The following is a 22,972-nucleotide window of genomic DNA, read 5'->3' on the forward strand; positions in this document are numbered from 1 at the left end:
ACTGAATGTATAAAGAGGAAAAATAATATTCCTTAAAGATATGTACTGTTATTATTATGTAAATTACCCACTTTATAATTTCAGATTTTGCTATAATTTCCCATTTCCGTTTTCTTTCCATAATGCAAATCCCTTAGACACTTTTTAAGCTGAGATTTTTGGAGTGTAAGACAGAGTGTGATTTTGATCACCTCCTGCTTGCTGTATTAGTTCCTGCTAGCTCTGATAATTTGTAATTATTCGTCTTTGCATTATCGGTGCCGACATTTGAATTTTTTTGATGATAAAGTTACTGAGCCAGCTTAAATTTAAATTAAATTGTGTAGTCTTTGACCACTAGTTCACATTTTCAGTTTGAGTTTGACTGTTTTGTTTAATTACGTCACCATTGTTTTTAGCATCAGAACATGCCTTTATGTGGTTAGTTCTTTTTAAATAAGAGGCTTATTTTTTTAAAAAGAAAAATAAATCCTTGTGAACCACAAAGTATCACACGAGACCTGCAAAATTGTAAGTAATAACATCATTCAATAATACCTATAATGAAATCATACACGAAGGAAAAAAGTAATTACAAAAGCATAAAAATGTATAAAGAAATCATTTAGAATGTTTAAAATAAAAGTCAACAAAATCGTTAAAAGCTCGGTAGGCCGAAGCTGAAGATACAAAATCATAACATTTCGGTGGCCAATGAATTCCAATTAATTTTAATCTGCATTTCAATAGATTTCTTCCTTTATCAAGCAATGAGCTGTCAAAAAGCAGGTGGAAAACACTTTGCTGAATGCTCAGATTGCAATAACACAAATTGAAAGATGTCACCTTAAACCATTAAAGATAAACAATTCTTTCAGGTTGAAATTCTTCAAGGTCTTCTTCAGTATTTATCAAATGTAATACACTTTGTAGTATAATAGAAAAAGGCAATCTTACTTTTGTGGGACAGCCGAATAGATTTCTTTTAATTGCAGAATGTTTTGAATGCCTATGAGAACAATAGGCCATGAATTGTATAAATCGTACACCCTCACTCCTGTTATTAGTTTAGTTATCAGCCATCCAAGTAGTGAGCATGATTTTAGTGTTTTGATTTGCTCATTTAACACTTCCTTGACTTTGACTGCCTCTAGGTGTTTACCATTAATCAATTTGATTTCTGACCACAACTATTACACATTCTAAGATTTTATTAGAAAATTCCAATCTGTTATCAAAATACAAAATACCAAAAAAGGAGAAAAATATCAAGCAAGTTATAAGCTACTTCATCCACCCATTTTGGTGTGAACGGCCCTTCAGTAGAACAAATTTTCTTAAGTGGTCTTGGTATGCGAGAATAAACTTAAACTTTCCATCTGGTTGAGACTGTTAATCAATGAGATCCACATGGCATCTGCTGTTGAAATGCGATGAAATAATCAGCTTTACACCAATCCCTTATCGCCTTTCCTTTTTTTTGGGGGGGGACAAGGTTCGCATAAATTGTAAACATTTTTGTTTGGACTTGGGTTGTATAGTAATAAAGTGTATTTAATTGCTTGATCGCTTCCACTATGGCCATTTGACAAATGAGTCGAACACAATATATTAAACAATTCCTTGGTATGGACAAACTGTTTCAGATTTTCTCGCATATCTGGCAATAACTCAGCGAGTTTTTCACAACCTTGGGCTGTTGACACATTATACCTTTCAATTATTGAATAATCTCCAGATGATTCTTTCTTCATGAAAACTTTTATTCGCTTTACATCTTCAATTATGGAATCATACTTTCATTTGATCATTAAAACAGTATTATATTTTGAATCTTTGCTAGTGCTAAATTTTCTGCTTTAAAAAATCACAACACAAATTCACGTGTTAACAGACAGAAACAAATTTGAGAACGGAATCAGCTGTGCTATGCACTGGCAGCCAACGCAAATTATGACAAATAAAAAAAAACTGGCTACAAGAACGCACTGGCAAACCAAACTAAGAATGAGTGGAGAGGTAATTAGAGAAACAAACTTCTGAACTTTAACTGTGTAGAAACTGTTAATGTACACATTACCTGGGTAAAATGCAGAAAATTCTTGAATTTCCACATTGACAATGCAAGTCAGGTAATCTGCTCATTAACGGCTTTCAAGCTTAGTGGTGACATAGCCACATACACACACACAGTGTCCCTAAAAGTCCTTTATTTTCTCAGTTGTTGTTCACAGATGTATACTTCCAATTACAAAAAAAAATTTTTTAACTATGCAGATTCACACTTTGGCATTTTTAAATTTAAAGAAATAGATTGTGTAGAAATTATGAAATCTAACTTTTTACTTGTTCTTCTGGTCCCTATACTTATATTTAGGAAAATTTTGTATTCATTATAAAAAATAAAATGCATTAAGTTTTGCTCCCATAAGACAAAAATTGACTGATACAATTGATATTAAAATTGAGAATCATATTCAGGAGCCGAACACAAATTGAAGAGCGAAATGTTTGCATTTTTATGTAGCTAAAAATAAAATATCATTTATAAAAAGGTTTCTGATATTAGGAGAGTATATGATAAGTATGTCTATCCTGATTATTGTAAAAGAATATTACCGTATTTGACGGCATATAAGACGCACTTTTTTTCCTAAATTTGGTCTCAAAAAAGTTACCTGCGTCTTATATGTGAAGGTAATTGCATTAAATAATTGTTTATTTGGCTTTTACAAAACATGAGAACTAAAAGAAACCATGCTATTGAAACTTTTTTTCCTTGTGTGTGGCCGTCTAAATAAGGGTGCGTCTTATATGCCATCAAATACGGTAATCAGTGTAATCCTTTTCAAAATAGAAATCTTATGCACAGAATCTTATAGAATTCGTATTTTAGGAAACAATAGCAGGCATCAGTGTTGGCATGTAGCTAAATTCATAATATTATTTGCATTAATTAAAAATGAAAAATATTTGTTTTAATTAATTTCAATGATTACCTGAGGATATTTCTAAAATAATGAAACTTCTTGAGATTATTAATAACACATTTTTAGATTTTGATAAATTACTATAGTGAAAATTCTTTTGTCATACTAAATGTAACAAAATTATAAACAAAGACATTACTATATCACAAAGGAACATCATTGAAGGCCATTTCAGAGGGGAACTACGAATTATTCTAATATGTTTATTAATCGACTCCTTGGTGGGAACCAAAATGACGTCAGATGTAGCAAGTTTTAGAATAAAGTAGCTAGTCAATTTTTGTAATATGTTATATCAAACGTTTTGAGTTTTTTTTTTTTTTTTTTTTATACCAAGTGCAAAAATTTTGCCTGAATATAAAGTATAGTGCCCAGAAGAACTTCCAAAAATTTAAGAGTTCCTATTTTACACAAAACTGATTTCTTTAAATTAAAAAATGCCAAATTATAAATCTTTGCATCATTTGAAACATTTTTGTTAGTGGAAGTATATATGGCCATTGGTTGTGACAATAAATATGTGATAAGAGCTTTTATGGACATGTAATGAAAAATATTCCAGTTATGCCATGGATGTGGCATGACTTTATTATCTGTAATGAAATTTTTATGAAGATGGTATCAATGCTTGATGATGGAAGGAACTTGGGCATTAAAATGTAGATTTTCAGATCATTTTTATTTGAGGTAAATTTTGCTGACACACATACTGAAACAGATGCAGATTTTTGCATATATTCACAGAATTATATATGATGAATAAATAGACAATATTTTAAAGCACAGAAGAGTGGAGTTAAACGTGCAGATTATAGTATGATAAAAGGTTAGAAATACTGAAGTTGCTTTTCTGTTGCTATAGACTTTTCCCTGTTACATAAGTACGTGCCATGAGCTTTATTTAAGACCAGGATATGACCAGAATTGATGCTGCACTTCTGAGAGATTTATTATAAAAATGTTAATGAAATTTAAGACTTAAGGAATTATGTTAAATTAAAATTAGTATTTTATCTTTCTTGTTTTTTTATCTTACATATGCATATGTATAAAAATTCCTATATTGTAAAGGTATTTGTATTTGTGAATTATTATGAACTGGTTAGTTGTTCTGATATCATTTAAAAATCTGTGACCAACTACAGTGCACATATTTCTTTATTATAAAACATATAGTGAAGAATAATCTCTGCATAGATTATTCTAAGTTGGTTGGCATTGTTAGACACTTCTACCTTTAACAATTTTATGTTACTTTATAATTTATAAATTATAAACATACTGTGAGTTGTTGACTTATGACCACATATGGTTACAAAATATTAGGAAAAATAAATAAATAAATAAATTGTTCAGTAGGTGCAAAGTTTATTTACAGCAGAAAATTGTCTTCTTAATTGCTTATACTGTTGCTAGTAAAAGCCTGACTGTCATCAGTTATGATTTTTTGCTGCAGCTGTACTTTTGATTTGTTGCTCTTTTTCATTAGCATTGTTAGTTTTGTCTGAATTGTTTGTTTTTTTTCTTTTCATCAAAAATTTTATGATAGGGACATAAAACTTTATTCGCCATTTTTTCTACTGTTGTAACTCTTTCAAAGTTTCATGGTTATCACAGATTCATGGCTTTCAACTTAGTGAGAAGTTGATATAGCATTGTAAAGCATTTAGATAAACCATTTGTAATTTTTTTTGTTTGTTTCTGGTTCAATTTCTTCATATTCTTTCTGTGTTTATCTTCTTTCTTCTAATTCAAAGAACTCTATATTGGTTAGTTCTCTAGACTCTTGATATAACAACCGCTCAGTATCTTGAACTTCACATTCCAAGGGCTGTTCTTTAGCAATATTTCCATGAATTGAATTTTGTTTAGCAATTGATATTTCCATGGATTGTTTGAAAACCATTTTCATTGTCAACATAATTCAATTTATTTATAAAATGATGAACATTGATGTTCTCATTGAGTTTTTTTATAGATTAATTAATCACAAAGTTATGTAAATATGAAGGAAAGAATTTGCTGCGAAACCAATGCTCATGTGACAGCTATGAGCAATACACAATGATGCCAAATCTAATAAAGCTCCCAATTTCAAATCTGTTGCTTCTATGCTTAATCTGAATTTTCTTTTTTAGTAAGAATTGTTAGTAGAATGTGCTGTTACAAAATAGGTTGTGAAGTCAGTTTGGCATAAATGAAATAGTTCAGGAGTCAACAACCACCTAAAAAAATTTCATCTACTAAGTAAATTATGTTCTCATAATTTGTAATATGCATGTATATAATCAAATACTGTATTCTCTTTTTAGGTGAAACTATGGATCTTTCCTGAAGGAACAAGGAATGATAAGGAAACTTTGCTTCCTTTTAAAAAAGGGGCATTTCATATAGCAACACAGACTAAGGTAAATTTTAATTAAAGGTTTTTACCAGTAAAATTCTGTTTAAGATGTGCTTGATTTGTTTGGATGCATTGCTTCATCTTTTTATTGGCTTGTTTATTTTATTATGCTGGCTCTCTTGAATTATTAGCTATTTCTATGTTATGGTAGCCTTGGCAAGAAATGGGAATCACCATGTTTCAGTCCTGGTGACAAATGGATGATTATTGATACGCAAAAGCAGTTCATTCAATGTCTGTGAATTCTTTATAAGACATTTAGTCAGTAAAGTAGGAAAATCTCTTAAAATCATGAAGATTAGTGAATCCCATTTTGTACAATGGAATAATAATTCAAGGAGAGTATTATCATAACAGTTCAATTTAGGCAACATTTCTGCTGTAACAAGTAGATATTTCAAATACCAAACAGAAACATGAAAACCCTCATTCAGAACACCTAAAATGTGCCACCACATGCACATGCATAAACAGCCCACTAAATGTGTCATTTCTGGTACTTATGTTCCCAGTTGCTGAGCCATAACGATTTGACCTTTATCGAAGTCTGATAAATCAGCTGCTTTTCCTATTATATCGCTAATCATGCTAGGTTTGGAAAGACCAATGCATAGCTGCTTTATATACTTCAACATCAGCCAGATACGCACAGTGGTTTTGTTCCTTGGCAAGCCCATTGTTCTAGATGAAGGGTGGTCATAATGTAATGGTTCTTTGATATACATACATACAGAGGGTGTTCACACATTTTTGTAACAATTTTGCAAAGATCTATATATTATCAGACCTTGGAATTTTATTTTCTGATATGTTCAATCTGATAGCACTTTTGTTGAACTATCATATTGCATCTTGATTTCTACAGGGTTCGTACGGTCCTTAAGAGTCCTTAAATTTTTTGGAACCGATTTTTGGTCCTTTAAAGTCCTTAATTTTGGCCAAAATCAGCAGAAGGTCCTTAATTTTAATTATCTGAAATTTCTGTCTGTTTTTATGATTGCCATTTTGAGTGTGAATTAGCATTTTGGAGGAATATTTTTGGCAATTCCCTGACGTATATGGTTATCTTTTGAATAGGTTCATGGGTTATAATTTGTTTCTATTTCTAGTATAAATGATGGGATACTCGAGTTTCTAAGCAAGAAGTGAAGCATAAGCATTTCGAAATTCATTTTTTCTATTTAAAGAGCTCTTAAATGAATTTTCATATTTGGGGATGTGAATTCTTTTATTAAATGGTTCTAAATTTGGCAACTTGTCAACATTTTGGCGATTTTAAGATCAATTTCTATCAAACATTTTTAATTCCGAGATCTGAAAATTTTTCAACGATTTTTTAAAAACATCATAACATTGATAAATTTCATTAAAATAATAGTAACATATTGAAATTATATTTAAAAAAATAGCATTAAAATAAAACATTTTTATTTTTTGGTGTCATGTTATAAAGTTTCACTTTGGCAACTAACTTATTATACAATATTTTGAATCTGAAAAATGAACAAGGTATAATGCTATAAAGCATAATTTACGAAACAACTCTTAGCAAAAGCAAAATTAGCTATGTAATTAATTAAAAATTTCTTCTTTTTAATTTTTTCATAGTAAGCGTTTTCCCATGTAATTGTCTCACAATATTCAAAATTCTTAGAAAATGCATCAGTTTCCTCTATAAAATTAATTTTACACTTTTTCTCTCTCCCCCCTTTTTTTCCCCAAAATATTTCTGGCTTTTTGCTGTTACAGAATTGGTAGGGATAATTTTTCTTTAGTATTTTAGACATTGCAGTATGGAAATTTTAGAAGGATTTGAAGACAAGATTTATATACCCACGATTCTAGAAGATTCGAGAAATATGTGACAAAATGAAGAATATCTCCATGGTATCAACATGTAATGGATGTATTTTACAGAAAGTTTGCGATGAGTTTCTTACTTTTTGGAGAACGTCTGGAAGAGCAATGAAAACATAGTATTTGAATGTTTTACTCCTGATACTAGAATCTTTTTCTTAACATGTTTATCTTCTCTTTATTTTCTCTACTTTTCACTAGACACAAGCATGGAAAATGTCAAAAATGCTTCTAATCTTATCACTTGGGCAGGCATTATAGAAAGGGATTTTTTTTTATTAATAACAAATTAAAAACTTATGTCTTAATGCATTATACACAGAGTGGGCACTAGGCATTTTCTCACCTTATGCAATCTCTGAGGATCCTAAATTCTACTGCATAATTCATTTTTAAATTCTGTTTCCAATGCCTGCTCTAAACGCTAAAAGTTTTGCCATTTCTAGATTTTGTTGTTTGGTGTGTTACTAAATTCTAAAAATTCTGTCACACCAGCTCTGTAACCAGCCTTTACCATTTATATTTCATATTTCTTTTGAATATTCATATTACTAAAGAAATAAAATTATCCACTTTTTCTATATATTCTAAATGCTTTTAGTGTTTTTTAGAATAACAGAAATCTTTAATTAAATCCCAAAATTCTAAAATGAAAAGGAAAGGTGTTGAAGAAAGAAACTGAATACGTAAAGAAAATATTCTTCAAAGATATATGCAGTTATAATTATGTAAATTACCCAATTGTTTATGATTTCCTTAACTATAATTTCACATTTCTATTTCCTCAAATTATAGAGTTACTGAGCCAGATTAAATTAAAATTAAATTGAATAGTCTTTGACCGCTAGTCCACATTCTTAGTTTGAATTTGAATATTCTTGTTTAATTACATCACCACAAGCTGTAATTGATTTTTTTAGCATCAGAACATGCCTTTATGTTCTAAGATCTTTTTAAATAAGAGGCTTATTTAAACCTTTGTTTGATTTTTTTTTTAAAGAAAAAGAAATCCTTGTGCACCACAAAGTATCACACGAGACTTGCAAAATTGTAAGTAATAACATCAATCTTCAATAATACGATGAAATCATACACAAAGAAAAAAGTAAATACATAAGCATAAAAATGTATAAAGAAATCATTTACAGTGTTTAAAACAAAAGTCAACAAAATCATTAATAGCTCGGTAGGCCGAAGCTGAAGATACAAAAATCATAACATTTCGTTGGCCAATGAATTCCAGTTAATTTTAATCTGCATTTCAATAGATTTCTTGCTTTATCAAGCAATGGGCTGTCAAAAAGCGGGTGGAAAACACTTTGCTGAATGCTCAGATTGCAATAACACAAATTGAAAGATGTCAGCTTAAACCATTAAAGATAACCATTAAACTTACCATGCCCAGACAAAAATTACATAACTTTAAAATTGAGCAACAAGTCCTTGCTTTAAGTCTTTCAAAAATAGTTGGGAAGAATGTTTTTGTAATTGATCCTTTATCAGAAGAGATATAATCACAGTTCCACTGCTCAATCATTTTAGCTTTGAATGTTTTTTTTAATAAGATTTTGGAATATTTACATCAACATTAATATAATTTTTAGTTGCATTCTTAGCTAATCAGCTCTCGTTTCCATAATTACCCGAATGACCACGGGCAAATGTAAAAAACATTGAAATACCCTTCTTCTTCAGATCTCCAAGAGACTGCTGTATATTAACAATAATATCATTACATAAAGAGTATTTTATTAATATTAACAATTGTATATTAAGTATTTTATTAATATTATTTTATTAATTTTAACAATAATATCATTACATATAGAGTATTTAGAATATTTTTAAGGGACTCGAGGGAAGAGAGTGAATCCGTACAGATTAAGTAGGTGGAACCACATCCATCCTGGCTAATTATCCTCTTAATTTCAAAATTAATACACAGAAGCTCAGAAATATGTACAGTACATTCATTTCTAATGTGAAATTGGTGGCACTCAATTTCAATATCATCTTCAAAAATAACATAAGCAAAACCAACTTTATTATCAATCGTACTACCATTCGTATACAACACACGTGAGAATGAATTTACATCAGTGTCCATACTATCCAGAATCTGTACTAGAGGATGTGGAAGAACACTTTAACTTTTACCAGATCAAGTAATCCCTCATAGGTACATTGTGGAGAGGTTGTTAAGTTAGGCAATAAAGCATGCAGAAACTAGTGAGAGCATTGGTTTGCATATTGAGACAAATCTGTCATTGTTAGAAAAGATGCTTAAAGAAAAGGAAATTGATATAAACTAGCCAAAATGTTTGGGAAGGCTTTAAATTAAAATGAGGGATAAATATTTTGTTGAGTGTTGTTGTTGTTACAAAACACAAATGTTTTTTAGCTTTTAATATGTAATTATCCTAATATCTTTAAGAATCAATGTCATAAATTACATGTATTTTAAACTGTGAAATTCTATTACACTGTGATTTTAATAGAGCTTTTTAAACAAATATTGTTAAAAAATGAAATTTAATAGTGGCCATGTAAATCTATAATAAGAAAGGTTATCTAATTACCTATTTAATTATTTATAATTAACTGCTGACCTTTAAAAATTATCTCTACATATTAAAGAGAGTTATTGCCTTTCATTAATACTCAATGTGGTCACAAGATAAAACACAAAAATGTAAAAATTCAAGTAAAACTTATTCTTTGCATCTAGTGAGACTTAAAATAATGCAAAACAAATTATCAACTCTGGTGCTTTAATGGCTTATTGGGACCTTAAAGTATATTAACTAGATTACAGCCTCTGGAACTCTACACTAAACTATGATACTAACTGCATCAAACAGAGCCTGACTAAATTTCAACACTTGCCAACCATGCCTACAGGTTTGTTCGAATCAGCATGTCTCTCTATGGACAATCAGCAGCGGTGACAACATTCAGTCTTTTGTTATGAATCATGCTGATTATGATCTTACTTCTCATTTTAACCTATGCCGCTTGACATAAAATCTAATGCCTGCTATTTACTAAACCTCTAGACTGACCAAGTATGTGACAAAATAAGACATAAAGGGATCAACATAAAGCTATTAGTAAAACTAAATGTCACTTATCTTCTTACAAATATGTCCAATTATTATAAGTGTAAAATATTTAATGCTACTTGATAAATTGCATAAAGTTAATTTTATTCTCAAACTTATTAATAATTATGTTAATTAATTCATGTTTAATAATAGTGCATACTACTTAAAGATCTATTTTACTTTTAGGATGGTATTACAAAAGTGAAATTCAGGCATAGAATAATATTTTTAATTGAATTTATTCAGTTCCCATTTGCTCATAGGTCCTTAATTTTTTTCATTAATAGTCCTTAAATGTACTTAATTTCCGTGTACCATAATATTTACGAACCCTGTTTCCAACATTAAATTCTTTTTCTTAAAACAGCAAGGTTGATTTTATTCCACTCCTCCTTCACAATCTTCCAGAGTCCATCCGATATTTTGGGATGCCACTTATAAAGAGCTTGTTTTAAAAGTCCAGATGCACAGTAATCCATAGGAGACGCATCAAGGGATTAGGGCAAGATACATTTAAAGAGAATAGCTCCAATTCCAGTTTCATTTGTCATTTTTTCAAAAAATGAAGCAGTAGAGTTAGTGGTATGGCTTGGAGCCTTATCTTGATGGAACAGTGAAGATTGTTTGAATAAAGAGATGGAATTTTTTCTTTAAAAATAGGTGTTAAAACATATTTCTGATAGTAATCCGAATTAATTTTGACTTTTTTTTTCTATTTTTCTTAATTTAAGTTTTCCATTGTAAGAAAATCCAGTAATAACCATAAAACCTTTAGAAAAACTTTTCCTGTTTTCTCTGAACCAACATATTAAGTCTTTTTCTCCCCCCCCCCTTTTTTTTTTTTTTTTGGTAGTAAATTGATCTTTTTCTATTGTAATCAGATAAATATATCCAGGCCTCATCAATTGTAATTATATACAGTACAAAGTCCGTAATCCGGACTCGTCGGGACTTCGGCGATTCCGGATTAGGAGTTTTTCTGGATTATAGATCATTAATTTAAATCTGGTAAGATGGCATGCAGAAATTATTTTATTAAAAATATGAAACCGTAATTTATGAAATAAAAAGCAATTATGATCTAAAGGGTATCAAATTTTACAAAAAGAAAAAGCTTAATATTTATTTGTTTACTTCATTAAACATTTCTTTCAACGCACGCATGCGTAAAGCATAGGCACGTAATGTATGCACATTCTTTACGCACATGCTTAAAGTTTGTGACTTTGAGGTCCGGATAATGGATGTCCGGATTACTGACTTTGTACTGTGTTTCTGTTTTTCACCTGCCGAATAATTTTCATACAGCAATATGCACTTAGTTCTTACGCTTAGAAATATGTTTCAGCAATAGGTGATGAACATCATGGTTATTATTATTAGCTTTAAATCTAATTTCATAATTTTGTTCACAGGCGTACAGAGATATTTAAAGATTTTGCAATAGCTCTTTGGCAGGGGGCTGAATTTTCCTTTAAAACATGAGATGAGACTTAATAAGAGCTGTACGTACCTTTGTTTGGCTATGTATTTTTTGCCTTTTTACCAATCGGATGTAAACTATGACGTTTCTTTCCTTTCATATTTATTGTATCACTTATTTTACGTGTAGAAATATTAAATCCATGCTTTTCACATCTTGTTTTAAAAATTGAATAAGAGTATTTCTTTTTGGACAGCGTAAAAATAAAGCCTTCGATCCATTATTTATTTTTCAGTGACATTTTAAAGAAAATATATTTAATGCTGCAGATGATAATTAAACCTTATTCCAATTTGATACCAGTCACGATTGTATTTTAAAATTAATATTTAAATTCATGGAGAAAACCAAACTCATTGTGAAAATGTGTAAACAACTCTATATAATTTAAAAATGCTACTAGCCTACTAGTGGTCAAAGGAATTAAAGCTATTCAACATAAGTCATCCGTCTGCAGATCATTTCTGGTAGCTGAATAGTCTAGCTACATGGGATTTATGATTTTTTACTTAAGTGGCATGTGCTGTATCATATTCTGTAGGTAGCATCAAGGAAATTATGTTTGATTCAGCTTTATGGGGATTAGAGTCCTTAATAATACAGAAGTTGCTGTTTCATATGGTCATAGTTAATATTATCCTTCAAATATTATTATTGGAACAGGCTATGTCCCATCTATTTTTGTATGAAAACATAAACAGAAAATTATTTAATGTGATCAAAATGCTACAGAGTAGAATTTTTTCCCAGCCTAAAGGAAATCACCAAACTAGGAAATGAAATTTCAAATTACAGTTTTGGTGAATACAATGATGTGAGGTAATAAGCTGGAGAATATTCTTCTGATTAACATCTACATAATGCATGCTGTTAATATTTCATAACTGAAATTGTATTCCTTTGTGAATAAATACTTCATCCATAATTCAACTGTGTGACCAGATTACTAGACCTATAAGAGGATACTGTAACCATTAGGTGAAGTAGAACCCTTTCCCCCATAGCTCAAAACATCCTCAGGATGTCCCATTTAAGTCACAATATCCCGGGACATACTTAGGATGTCCTAAGGATGTTGATTCTCAGATGTCCTGAGGAGATCGTAATTTAACATCCTGAGGATGTCTTATTTAAGTCGCTATGTCCCGGGATATGACAGGATGTCCTGAAGATGTTAATTCTCAGATGTCCTGAGGAGTTCACCAATTTCACATCCTGAGGACATTCATTCTGCATTGTCCGGAGGACTTTCGTTGTCAAACATTTTGAGGATATTTGTTCTCAAATTTACCAGTTTTAATTTTTTGACATTGCACATCTGAAACTTGCACATTATTTTATTTTTCATATGTATTTTACTAAGTTGTTTCTAAATGCTGTACATTAAAAATATTGATATGATTGATGATTTATTCTTGTTATTTTGTTATTAATTTTAACTGCTATTTTTCCTGACGTTTTTAAAAATTTATTTAGTCATGGAAAAGATTTTTTTTTCAATGGATTAGCATTTTCTAGAATATTTGCAAAATTCTAAATAACACATATTTTTTTATAAAAAATGTATAAATTACATGTATAATTACTTACAGATTACAAACCCTACTACAAATATAGGTAAAATTAGATATATGTATATTTAATTACGGAAACGAATTTTTTTTTAAATTTGGGTATAGAGACATTAGGTATTTTTTTGGAAGCAGGAAACATGAAAAATTAGCAACTGCCTTCGCCAGGAATCGAAGGACGGACCTCTGGAATACCGGCCTAGTGTGCAGAACCACTACACCACGAAGACACGCTAGGTGTGGTGGTGGTGTATTTAATTATGGCAAAGCACACTAGGGCTATCTGCCTAAGGGGAGGGATGTCTTTGTGGAGGACTTTCTAAGGGAAACTGGCTCGTATACACGTTACACGTGGGGAAAACCACGAAAACATCCATGCAGCCAGCCCGTTCGCGGAATTTGAACCTCGGATTGCACTACCAGGGTTCAGCGACTTTACCGCTCGGCCGCTGGTGGGCCGAAGACACGCTAGGAAAGCAAGAGAAATACCTTATATTACTTCTCTTTTTAAAGGCCGACTTTTTTTTTAAGGGGATCCAATCACTAAATCCTGGGTGTGGATATACCTCATCCAACACCTTTTTAATTCGGGCGCCACTGTGAAGACATTAGGATTTTTTTTGGGAAGCCGTAGAGATGAAAAATTAGCAACCGCCTTCGCCGTGAATCGAACCACGGACCTCTGAAATACCGGCCCAGCGTGCAGAACTATTACACCACGAAGGCACGCTAGGAAAGCAGGAGAAATACCTCATAAGGAAAATTTTTTTCCTCTTATTACAGGACAGAAAATGTTTTTCAATCGCGCGATCTGTTATTGATATTGAATTACAGTCGTGCGATAATTTCGCAGTAAAGATACATCTCTGATGACTATCCAAGATTCTAGAAACTTTGGTCTTATATAGAGATGGTCGTCTTATAGAAATAATGCTTAATATCAATATTTATTTATAATCTCAGAACTATTGGTAGGCGATATTCTATATATTTATTTACTGATACTCTCAGATTCCAAAATTTGTTTATATTCTCAGAAATATTGGACGGAAGGTGGTCGTCCCATACATGCAAAATTTTACATTTCATTAAAAATGAATTCGGCATTATTTAACTATTTCCCTTTCAATTAATTAATTAGATAAAGAAAAAATTAGGAAATAGTACTGTTTATTACGGAATAATGTAGGAAGTTCTACAGAACTATATTCTTTCGCGTCATTGCACATTGTATCCGGCAAACTACTAGTTCCTCGTATTCTTCCGCAAATCCGTAAACATCTGTCTGATTTGAAACAAAATCCAAAATGGCTGCGCCATGAGGTTAACTTGTATGGATATTTTTTGTTGCATGAAAGGTAAGTTCAGTTGCAATACTTGTATGTTTACTTTTTTTGCTTTTCGAATTTATGTTATTTATGTCATTTTGACAGTTAAATGTTTCACAGCTTTATGAATTGTTACCATTCTGTCGTGAATTACGTGTATCTCAATGGGCTGGCTGTCTTTTCAAATATCTAATTTGCCCTGCTATCCAAATGTTTATGACTGAATTTTTTTTAGTCTAGTTTATGCATTCAGTTTCAAAATAATATGTGTGATCAGATTGCCTATTATTTTATTGCAGCAATAAATTTATGTTAAATAGTTTGAACAATTGTATAAAAATAAGAGTTTGCATTGTTTTGTCCAAAATATGTATGGTTGAAACATTATCTTAATCTAGTTTGTAATTCAAGTTTTTTTGGGGGTACTGTTCTGTTATTGGGACCAGAATCGGAAATGTATGAACCTGTGTTCGTAAGTATGTGCATAGATGTGTATATGTAGACACACAAACATACAAATATACAAGCATACATAAATACAATTCTGAACCCGGTCCTGATAACAGAACAGTACCTTTTTTTAATCTTTTTTGAATATTTTATAAAAGTATTTTTCAAACTGCATATCATTTTAAGGTTCGACTTGCAGGAAGACAAAATATGGTCATTCAATCAAATGCTTATGATTGCTTTTAACATTTTCTCATAAATATTGTTTGCATTTTTATTGTATTTTAGATACTTTAGTTATGTAAAGTGAACATGAGAATATTAGGAAAGCTGAAGAATATGAATAGCTACCATAATACATGTATTTTTTCATCGAGCCCATTGTTTTAGAAACCTGTGCACCATTATTATATGCTGGCTTATTTTATAGTTACATGCAGTTTAATTTTATGTTCATGTTACTGTAGTATTGTCATTATAATAAAAGTATTGATAATTTTTGTTGAATCTCGCAAGTTGCCTAACATTCAGAATTATTACTACCGAATTTTACTGATAGGTTTTTTCGAGTTGACATAATCTGTCTGATAAATAAAATAAACTGGTGTTTAAATTATATGCATTTCTCTTAATGTTTCATTGAAAGTGAGATGGAAATATAAATGCTATCCAGAAAAGTGAATTCTTTTTGCCTGAAATAACAAACTGTACTAAATGATTAATGTTTATATCATTTTAGAGATGTCAATATTAAAGTTTCTCCTTCTCTTCTTTGATTTTGAAATAATTTATAATAAAATAATATATGCATAAGTGTAATTAATGTAAAGTGTCATTCAATAATATAATTTATTTTTACTGATATTTTTATATTTCTTATCTGGGTTTTCTTTTGGTGTTAGAAGGAGGAAAAGACTGTAATGTTTTAATTAAGGAAATAATTAAAACATTACAGTCTTTTAAATAACACAGTTACAGTAATGTTTATTGAAGCAATCAGTACTGTGTGATTGCCAGTGATTGAATAATGTTAAAATGCATTGTTCATAAGGAAATTTGCTTATCTTTGTGTTATAGATTTTATTTTGACACAAGCTGAAATTTGAATTATTGGAAGCACTTTCAAAACCCGAATTATTTCCAGAATCATTAATCAGGCCAATATATAACATACAAATTTTCATACAAAATTATTTCTTTTAGCATATTATAAAGAGCTCATTTAATTTTATTATTTTTACAAATTTTAGACAAAAGTAGCATGTAACAGTTAAAGATTTATTGAAGCCTACTTGTTACTTGTGGTAACAAAGAAGTGTGAAAGATATTGCCACATTGGTGAACATGACGATCATTGATGCTTAGTTTAGTAATTTAATAATATATTGAGAAATGCAGGGAACTTTCAGAAGTAGACATTTCGGAAATGATGGGCTTGATAAGAAATTTACATGGTTTTATTATTTATTCTTTAGTTAAGAATGGATTTTAGATGTTCATGTGAAAGAATTCTGTTTAATTATATGTGAAAGAATTGTTAAAGTTTGGCATTTAAAAAAATGAATTAATAATATGCAATTATCTTTTTATTATACATATATTACTATATATTTCTAATGTGCTATGTAAATGTCAATGCTAAACAATTGAGATACTATTGTCAGGGCAGTCTTTTCTTATACATGAAAAATTCTGATACTTTCTTATCATCTGCCCTCACAGCTTCAACTTATGCTAAAACAGCAAGAGTATGCACACGATAATAGCAAACTATGAATATGCATACCACACACATGTATTTACATGCTTTATATTTAATCTTTATTTCTGAATAGTATTCCATTGGATGAAAAATATGTGAATATTGACCCAATGTATATATTTTTGTGTGTGTGCATCCTAAAATTTCTTGTTTCTTATAAAGTGCTTATTTGAATTACTACTTGTGAATAGAGCAGTAGATATGAACCATAAACTAACCATTTTGCCAATTTTCACAGCTTTGCAGATAGTCAGAAAGCACCAAAATTTGTAATAATGTTAAGTTTAAATGATGTTCTATACTTTTGTGTTAATTTTTCTATTCTATTAATTCTATTACTGTGTTATCAAACTTTCTGCAGGAATTTCAACTGGTTAAGATGTTATTACATGTGGAGAAGAATTTGGTTTTCAAGCTAGAAAAAATTGCAGCTGAAGGATTTTGTAGAAGGTCAGTCAAACTGGTTTTAGTTAATTATAATTTAATTTTGAGTGAAGAATTCTCAAATTTATTTATCATAAGTGTCTAAAGGTCTTCTAAATTAAATTCTGCTTGTTTTTGAAATTTTTCATGACATTCATTCTTTGATTATTATTATTATTATTATTTTTTTTTTTAATTTACTAACTTATATCCAGGCACATAATGTTGCATTTAATGCCATACCTTAAATATTGTAAAATGTTAAAATAATACATTTCACTTAAAAATGTGGTTGTGACAGTAAATTTTCTGTAACATTTAATCATATCTATAAACATTGGTATACATCATTTTTCAATAATCTGTATATTATTTTGTGCATTTCTTTTACATCCAAGATCTGGCATATGATTTGCTTTTCAAACTGATAACATGGTGTAATAATGTAATCTAATGGTTAAAGTTTACTATGGAACGGGCCAAATTTAATAAATTATTCTTTGATAGAAATTTATTCATGTGTTCAGTGTGTCTCATCTCTTTAAATTGCTAAAGTAAATTTTATGTACTTGCATTTAGGAATTTTGACTGTATCAGAGTAATTTTGTTTCAGTTATTATAACATGCAAAGGAAAAAATTCATTCATAGCTCCGTATTTAAAATTAGTTAATTAAAGTCCTTAATAAAGAGGGACGTTTTGTTGTTTTTAATGTCGATAGAGTTTAATTCAAAAATATGCCACATTAAGGGTTACTTTTTAACCTAATTTAAAATTTTCATTACTTTAACATGTCCAATAATTGTTATTTTAACTCCGATATTGTAATAATATCAAAATTCCTTACTTTTTGATAGGTAATCCAAATGTAAAACAAGAAAAGAAAAAATTAAAATCTAGAAGTATATTTATTTCATACCTCTAACAAATAAAAACAACACAAGCACTTTTTACTGTCTATCTGCATAGTGTGGCATGTCCCATAAGACTGAGATTTGTATGGTCAAATCCATGTTTCAGTTAAAGGAAAATGCATGCACAGTCTTCTGATTTTCCCTTCGATTAAGGATTCTGTATATACTAGCATAAGAAATATATTAGTTAATGCAGTGTTATACATCAATATTTATAGACAATTATTGTGGCTATGTTTATTATAATTTTGTTCACTGTAATGGCTGGAGTGCCTAAACCATCATGCTGTGTAAACAAAACTCAAATCTTCATCTCTGCATACTGCTCCACTAGTGTTTAAACCACTGAAATGGTGATTATGGTAGAACATCTTTGGTAAAAATTTACTCTACTGTAACCCTTGGCGAATCGTTTCTTTTCTTTATATCAAGATCGTCACCTGAGAGGATCGGCACCAATTTCAAGGTGGCCGCTACACAAAACCAAAATAAGAAGTCAAAGACATACGCAAACTCTGTGTCCATGTACACATCGACCTATTAAAACAGAGAACTGCACAAACTGGGCATTGTGCACTGCCTTAATTTTGTCCATGTACACATTGATCTATTTTCACTTTAAGAAAATCAGAAAGTTAAAAATATCATAGTTACCAGAAAAAATTCGCCACTGTCTTAACAAGACAACCAAAAATACACAAACAGAGAGGAATAAGTTACCAAAAATACATATTTCCTAACATAAAAACATTAAACAACAAATCTTCTAACAAAAATTAACACAGACAAAAAAATAAATGAAACGTCATTTTTTTAACATACCTTTTTTTTTTCACATGCATATGTTTAGGCTTCCTACCACCATCCTCCAGGTAAGCAATTCAATTAAATTTTTCGTCTCTTAGTCACCTCAGACATACTCAAACGATGGTACCCACACCAAAATAATAAATAGCATGTTCAAAATACAAGACCATACCACTTCCGTGCAACCAAACACAGCAATTGAAAAGAATGGTAAGAATTGAAAAGAATGGTAAGAATTTACCAAAGAAGTACTTGTAACAGTAGTAAATGAAGATGTAGCTAATCTTTACTGTATGGTACACCTTGGTTTCTGTCAGAAAAAAAATCGCAAAGTGGTATTGGTTGTTTGTGAAATGTGGAAGCCCATTGTGTCAAATAAGTTTTTCGGTAACCCTAATGTTGATAATGTTGGCGAAAGTAGCCTTTGGGAAAAAACCTGGGACCGTACAAAAGGTTTACTATTAAAAAAAGTAGCCCAAAACTAAATTTATCACAGCATGTTGGCAATATTTGCAGAAATAACTCCTTTTTATTGACAAAAAAAAAAGTTTTTTTTTTCCCAAAGGCTACTTTCGCCAACATTATCAACATTAGGGTTACCGAAAAACTTATTTGACACAATGGGCTTCCACATTTCACAAACAACCAATACCACTTTGCGATTTTTTTTCTGACAGAAACCAAGGTGTACCATACAGTAAAGATTAGCCACATCTTCATTTACTACTGTTACAAGTACTTCTTTGGTAAATTTCTGCGGTTAAATTCAAAAGTTTAAAATTGCATTAACATGATCAGATTCAGAGTCACAGCTAGGGTTTTCAGCGCTCAGGGACAACTGAAGATTTCGCGCCCCCTACTGCTTGCCAAGGATGGAAAACATTTAATTCTAAAATATTCTAACATCAGTTTGGTGCCCTTTGGATTCTGCACCCGGGGACAGATGCCCCCCTTGCCCCCCTCTAGCTACGCCCCTGATCAGATTTTATTTTCTGCACGTAGCTAACAATTACTTATGTGTTGTCAGATAAATGTTACCAGATGCAGTTAATTATTTTTTACTTGCCAATCTCATGAGACAAGTTTTTTTTGCTCCTGCAAGACTTTACTTTGTGTTGCAAAATAAATTCATTCTCACTCTTTTTGGACTTGCCTACACATTAAATTTAAAATAGTTTTATGAATAGGTAAGATGTGATTATCATAATTTTGTTTCTCTCTTTATCTTGGCAACTTTATATGTTGATTCAGTATCCAGGTTACCTACCAGTGGCTGATTAATAAAACTGCTCATATGTTCAGCTGGTGGTTTGAGTTTATTTTCTGACATAAAAAATTTTAAAAGACATCCCCCATGTTTATTTTACTATAATTGAAAAATCAAATAATTGCTACTCTGTTTATAGGTACTAAATGTTAAAATATTTTAAATGCTTCCTTTAATTTGCATTCTAATAGTCATTTGTTTAAATTTAATTATGAATTATATTCACATATAGTAATTGTGAGTGTTTTTTTATTTTAGGTGCTGTGAAAGGCAATGACAGAGATCCAATTTATCAAGAGTTCTTATATACATAAGAATACATGGATATAAGATTGTTTTTCATGAATTCAAATAAAATGTGATAAATTGGATTAATAAAAACTATTTTGAATTTTGAAAAGTGTTTTTCCTCTGTTAATCATAATATAGTGCCATAAATTTCTGAATGTGTTTATTTTTCATCCAAATAAATAGCTTTACAAAAATTTGTCATATTAATAGATATTGCATAATTTAGCATTATTATAAATATTTATTATAGCAGATTTAGCTGAACTACTTTTTTAGTCTCTTTGCAGATGAAGTCACAAAGGTAAGTGGTTAGATATTTTTCTGTATTCCCCATTAAGTAATTTTATCTGGTAAATTACCATTACTTATATACTAAAGGTGAAAGAATAAGCTTTCCTTGAATATACAAAAATTTGCAGATATTTCAAAAAATTGGTATATGTAAAAAAGTTCTTAAATTGCCACATATGCGAAACTGAAAATGTTATATATGAAATAGTTCAGAAATATAAATATTTTCACTATTTTTTAACTATAATTCACTGCATTTGTTATATATAATCACAGTTTAAGGTATCAGTGCTTTTCTCACTGTGATTTCTCATGTATTTTGATTCATAAATACACGTACATAATTCCACATATTTTGATTTCTCTTTTGAGACCGAATAAAAAATGAACTAAACATTCTCGTTGACATTGAGAGTTGAATAAAAGCTCACCTCAAAATAAAATGAATTAATTAATTTATGGAAAATTTTACATTGCATATATTGAGCAGAAAGAGTAAACTGAATATACTTAATGGAATTAATAATTGGTAGAGTTGATAGCAGAATAAAATGCCTTAATTGCTTGGTAGCTTGGTAAACAGTAGATCTTTTGAAGCTTTTCTATGTTGCGTAAAATGCAGATTTAAATTTTTGATATTGATTGTCTTATAAATGGCAATTACTGTTTTATTTTGCTCTGAAATGAATGGTTAGTAATAAAATTCTGGATGAGACAACCTTTAACATACGCTAGAATTTACAAAGTTTAATTTGGTGCTGATTTCAACGGGTAAATTTCATTTTACTGAATTTTGCGTAAAATAATACCAATGAACCATTGCAAATTATTTTCAGAACTTTTTTTTTAATCTAAAAGGGCTATTAGTTTTGAAATGTGACTTCATATCGTCAGTCGTAAACTTGTTTCGCTTTTCATTCAAGTCTTGCCATTTGGCAGAATTTAACATATTTACCTTTAAAATCTAATATATTATTGACTAACAAGTCAAGATATTTAAAAGCATTACACACAGTTCTTAACAATGCTTTTTTTAATTTTTAATCTGATTGATTTAAAATTCATTTAATTCATGATATATCTAATTGAAAACATTTTAATATTTCTACATAATTACATGATATATTTCTTCATTTTTCAAATATATAGAAGATATATGACTTTCTAGTGTCAGTATCTTATAAAATGTTTTGCTATTTCCACTGCCCCATCTGTATTGATAATCTATGCATTCATAAACTTTTAGCCTCTTTGAGTGACTGCTAAAATCTGAGGCCTTTCAGATTTTTTTTTTTTAATTGTGTGAGCAGAAAGATAGAATTTTAGAAGAGCTTCTTGAGTTACCTTTTGAATGATATAAAGAATTGTTAACATAATGTCAAATTTTTACAACTAAATATTAAATATATAAAAAAGCCTGCAGCATTCTCATGGTACGAAAACATATTTATTTATTCTGAGGCTAGGAGTTGATTTAGTTTTAAAAATACAATTTATTCCTTTTAACAATTTCCCAACAGTGTCATCAAAACACTATAAATTCCTTACATGTTTTAAAGAAAGATGATTCATTTATGTAAAGATTATTAAATGGGTAATTTTATTATTCAATTTTTAATACAAATTAACTGAAATTAGAAACTGATTTTGTAAAATAATTTAATTATGAATAATTCAATTTGGGGGCTATTGGATGTTTAAAAATGATCAAAAGATTTTTAATATCTTAAAAATAAAAGCAAAATTTTCAGTTTTAATATTTTGTATTAATAATTCATTTTAATTTCCTTGCTCAGTTTTAATATATTCACAAATTCAGATTTAAAAACAAAATAAGTTGTATAAATATTTTCAACATTTCTGATTTTTCCATAGTAACCATTGGAGAACGATTTGAGACTATCTATGTAAAAAAAAGGTTTTAGATCATCACACCTTCACATACTTTCACTGGAATTTTCCTCTGTATATATATACTGGGATGTTACACTAAGCAGTTGAGAGTATGTATTTAAGAGGTTAAAGGGATATTGTAACTAGTGTTTCAAATCC

General features: G+C 29.9%; 1 protein-coding gene and 1 long non-coding RNA gene across 9 annotated transcripts in view; both read left to right on the forward strand.

The window, feature by feature from the left end:
• LOC118185322 (1-acyl-sn-glycerol-3-phosphate acyltransferase alpha-like) overlaps nucleotides 1-22,972 on the forward strand; it is a 117,557-nt gene that overhangs the window by 59,204 nt on the left and 35,381 nt on the right. For all 8 annotated transcript variants that reach the window (XR_015042697.1, XM_085822278.1, XM_085822276.1 and 5 more), the window contains one exon: nucleotides 5,282-5,377. Coding sequence is in view for 7 of the 8 variants with exons in the window: in XM_085822278.1 (XP_085678404.1) it covers nucleotides 5,282-5,377 (96 nt within the window). In the remaining variant the exon portion in view is untranslated. The remainder of the gene's footprint in view (nucleotides 1-5,281; nucleotides 5,378-22,972) is intronic.
• Nucleotides 13,394-20,738, forward strand: LOC146995926 (uncharacterized). Its single transcript, XR_015042696.1, has 2 exons — nucleotides 13,394-17,378; nucleotides 20,597-20,738. It is a non-coding gene; the product is annotated as an uncharacterized LOC146995926 (long non-coding RNA).

Source organism: Stegodyphus dumicola, chromosome 8 (assembly GCF_044657685.1).
Source record: "Stegodyphus dumicola isolate Sdum_Otavi_A_Nest chromosome 8, ASM4465768v1".
Lineage (NCBI taxonomy): Eukaryota > Metazoa > Arthropoda > Arachnida > Araneae > Eresidae > Stegodyphus > Stegodyphus dumicola.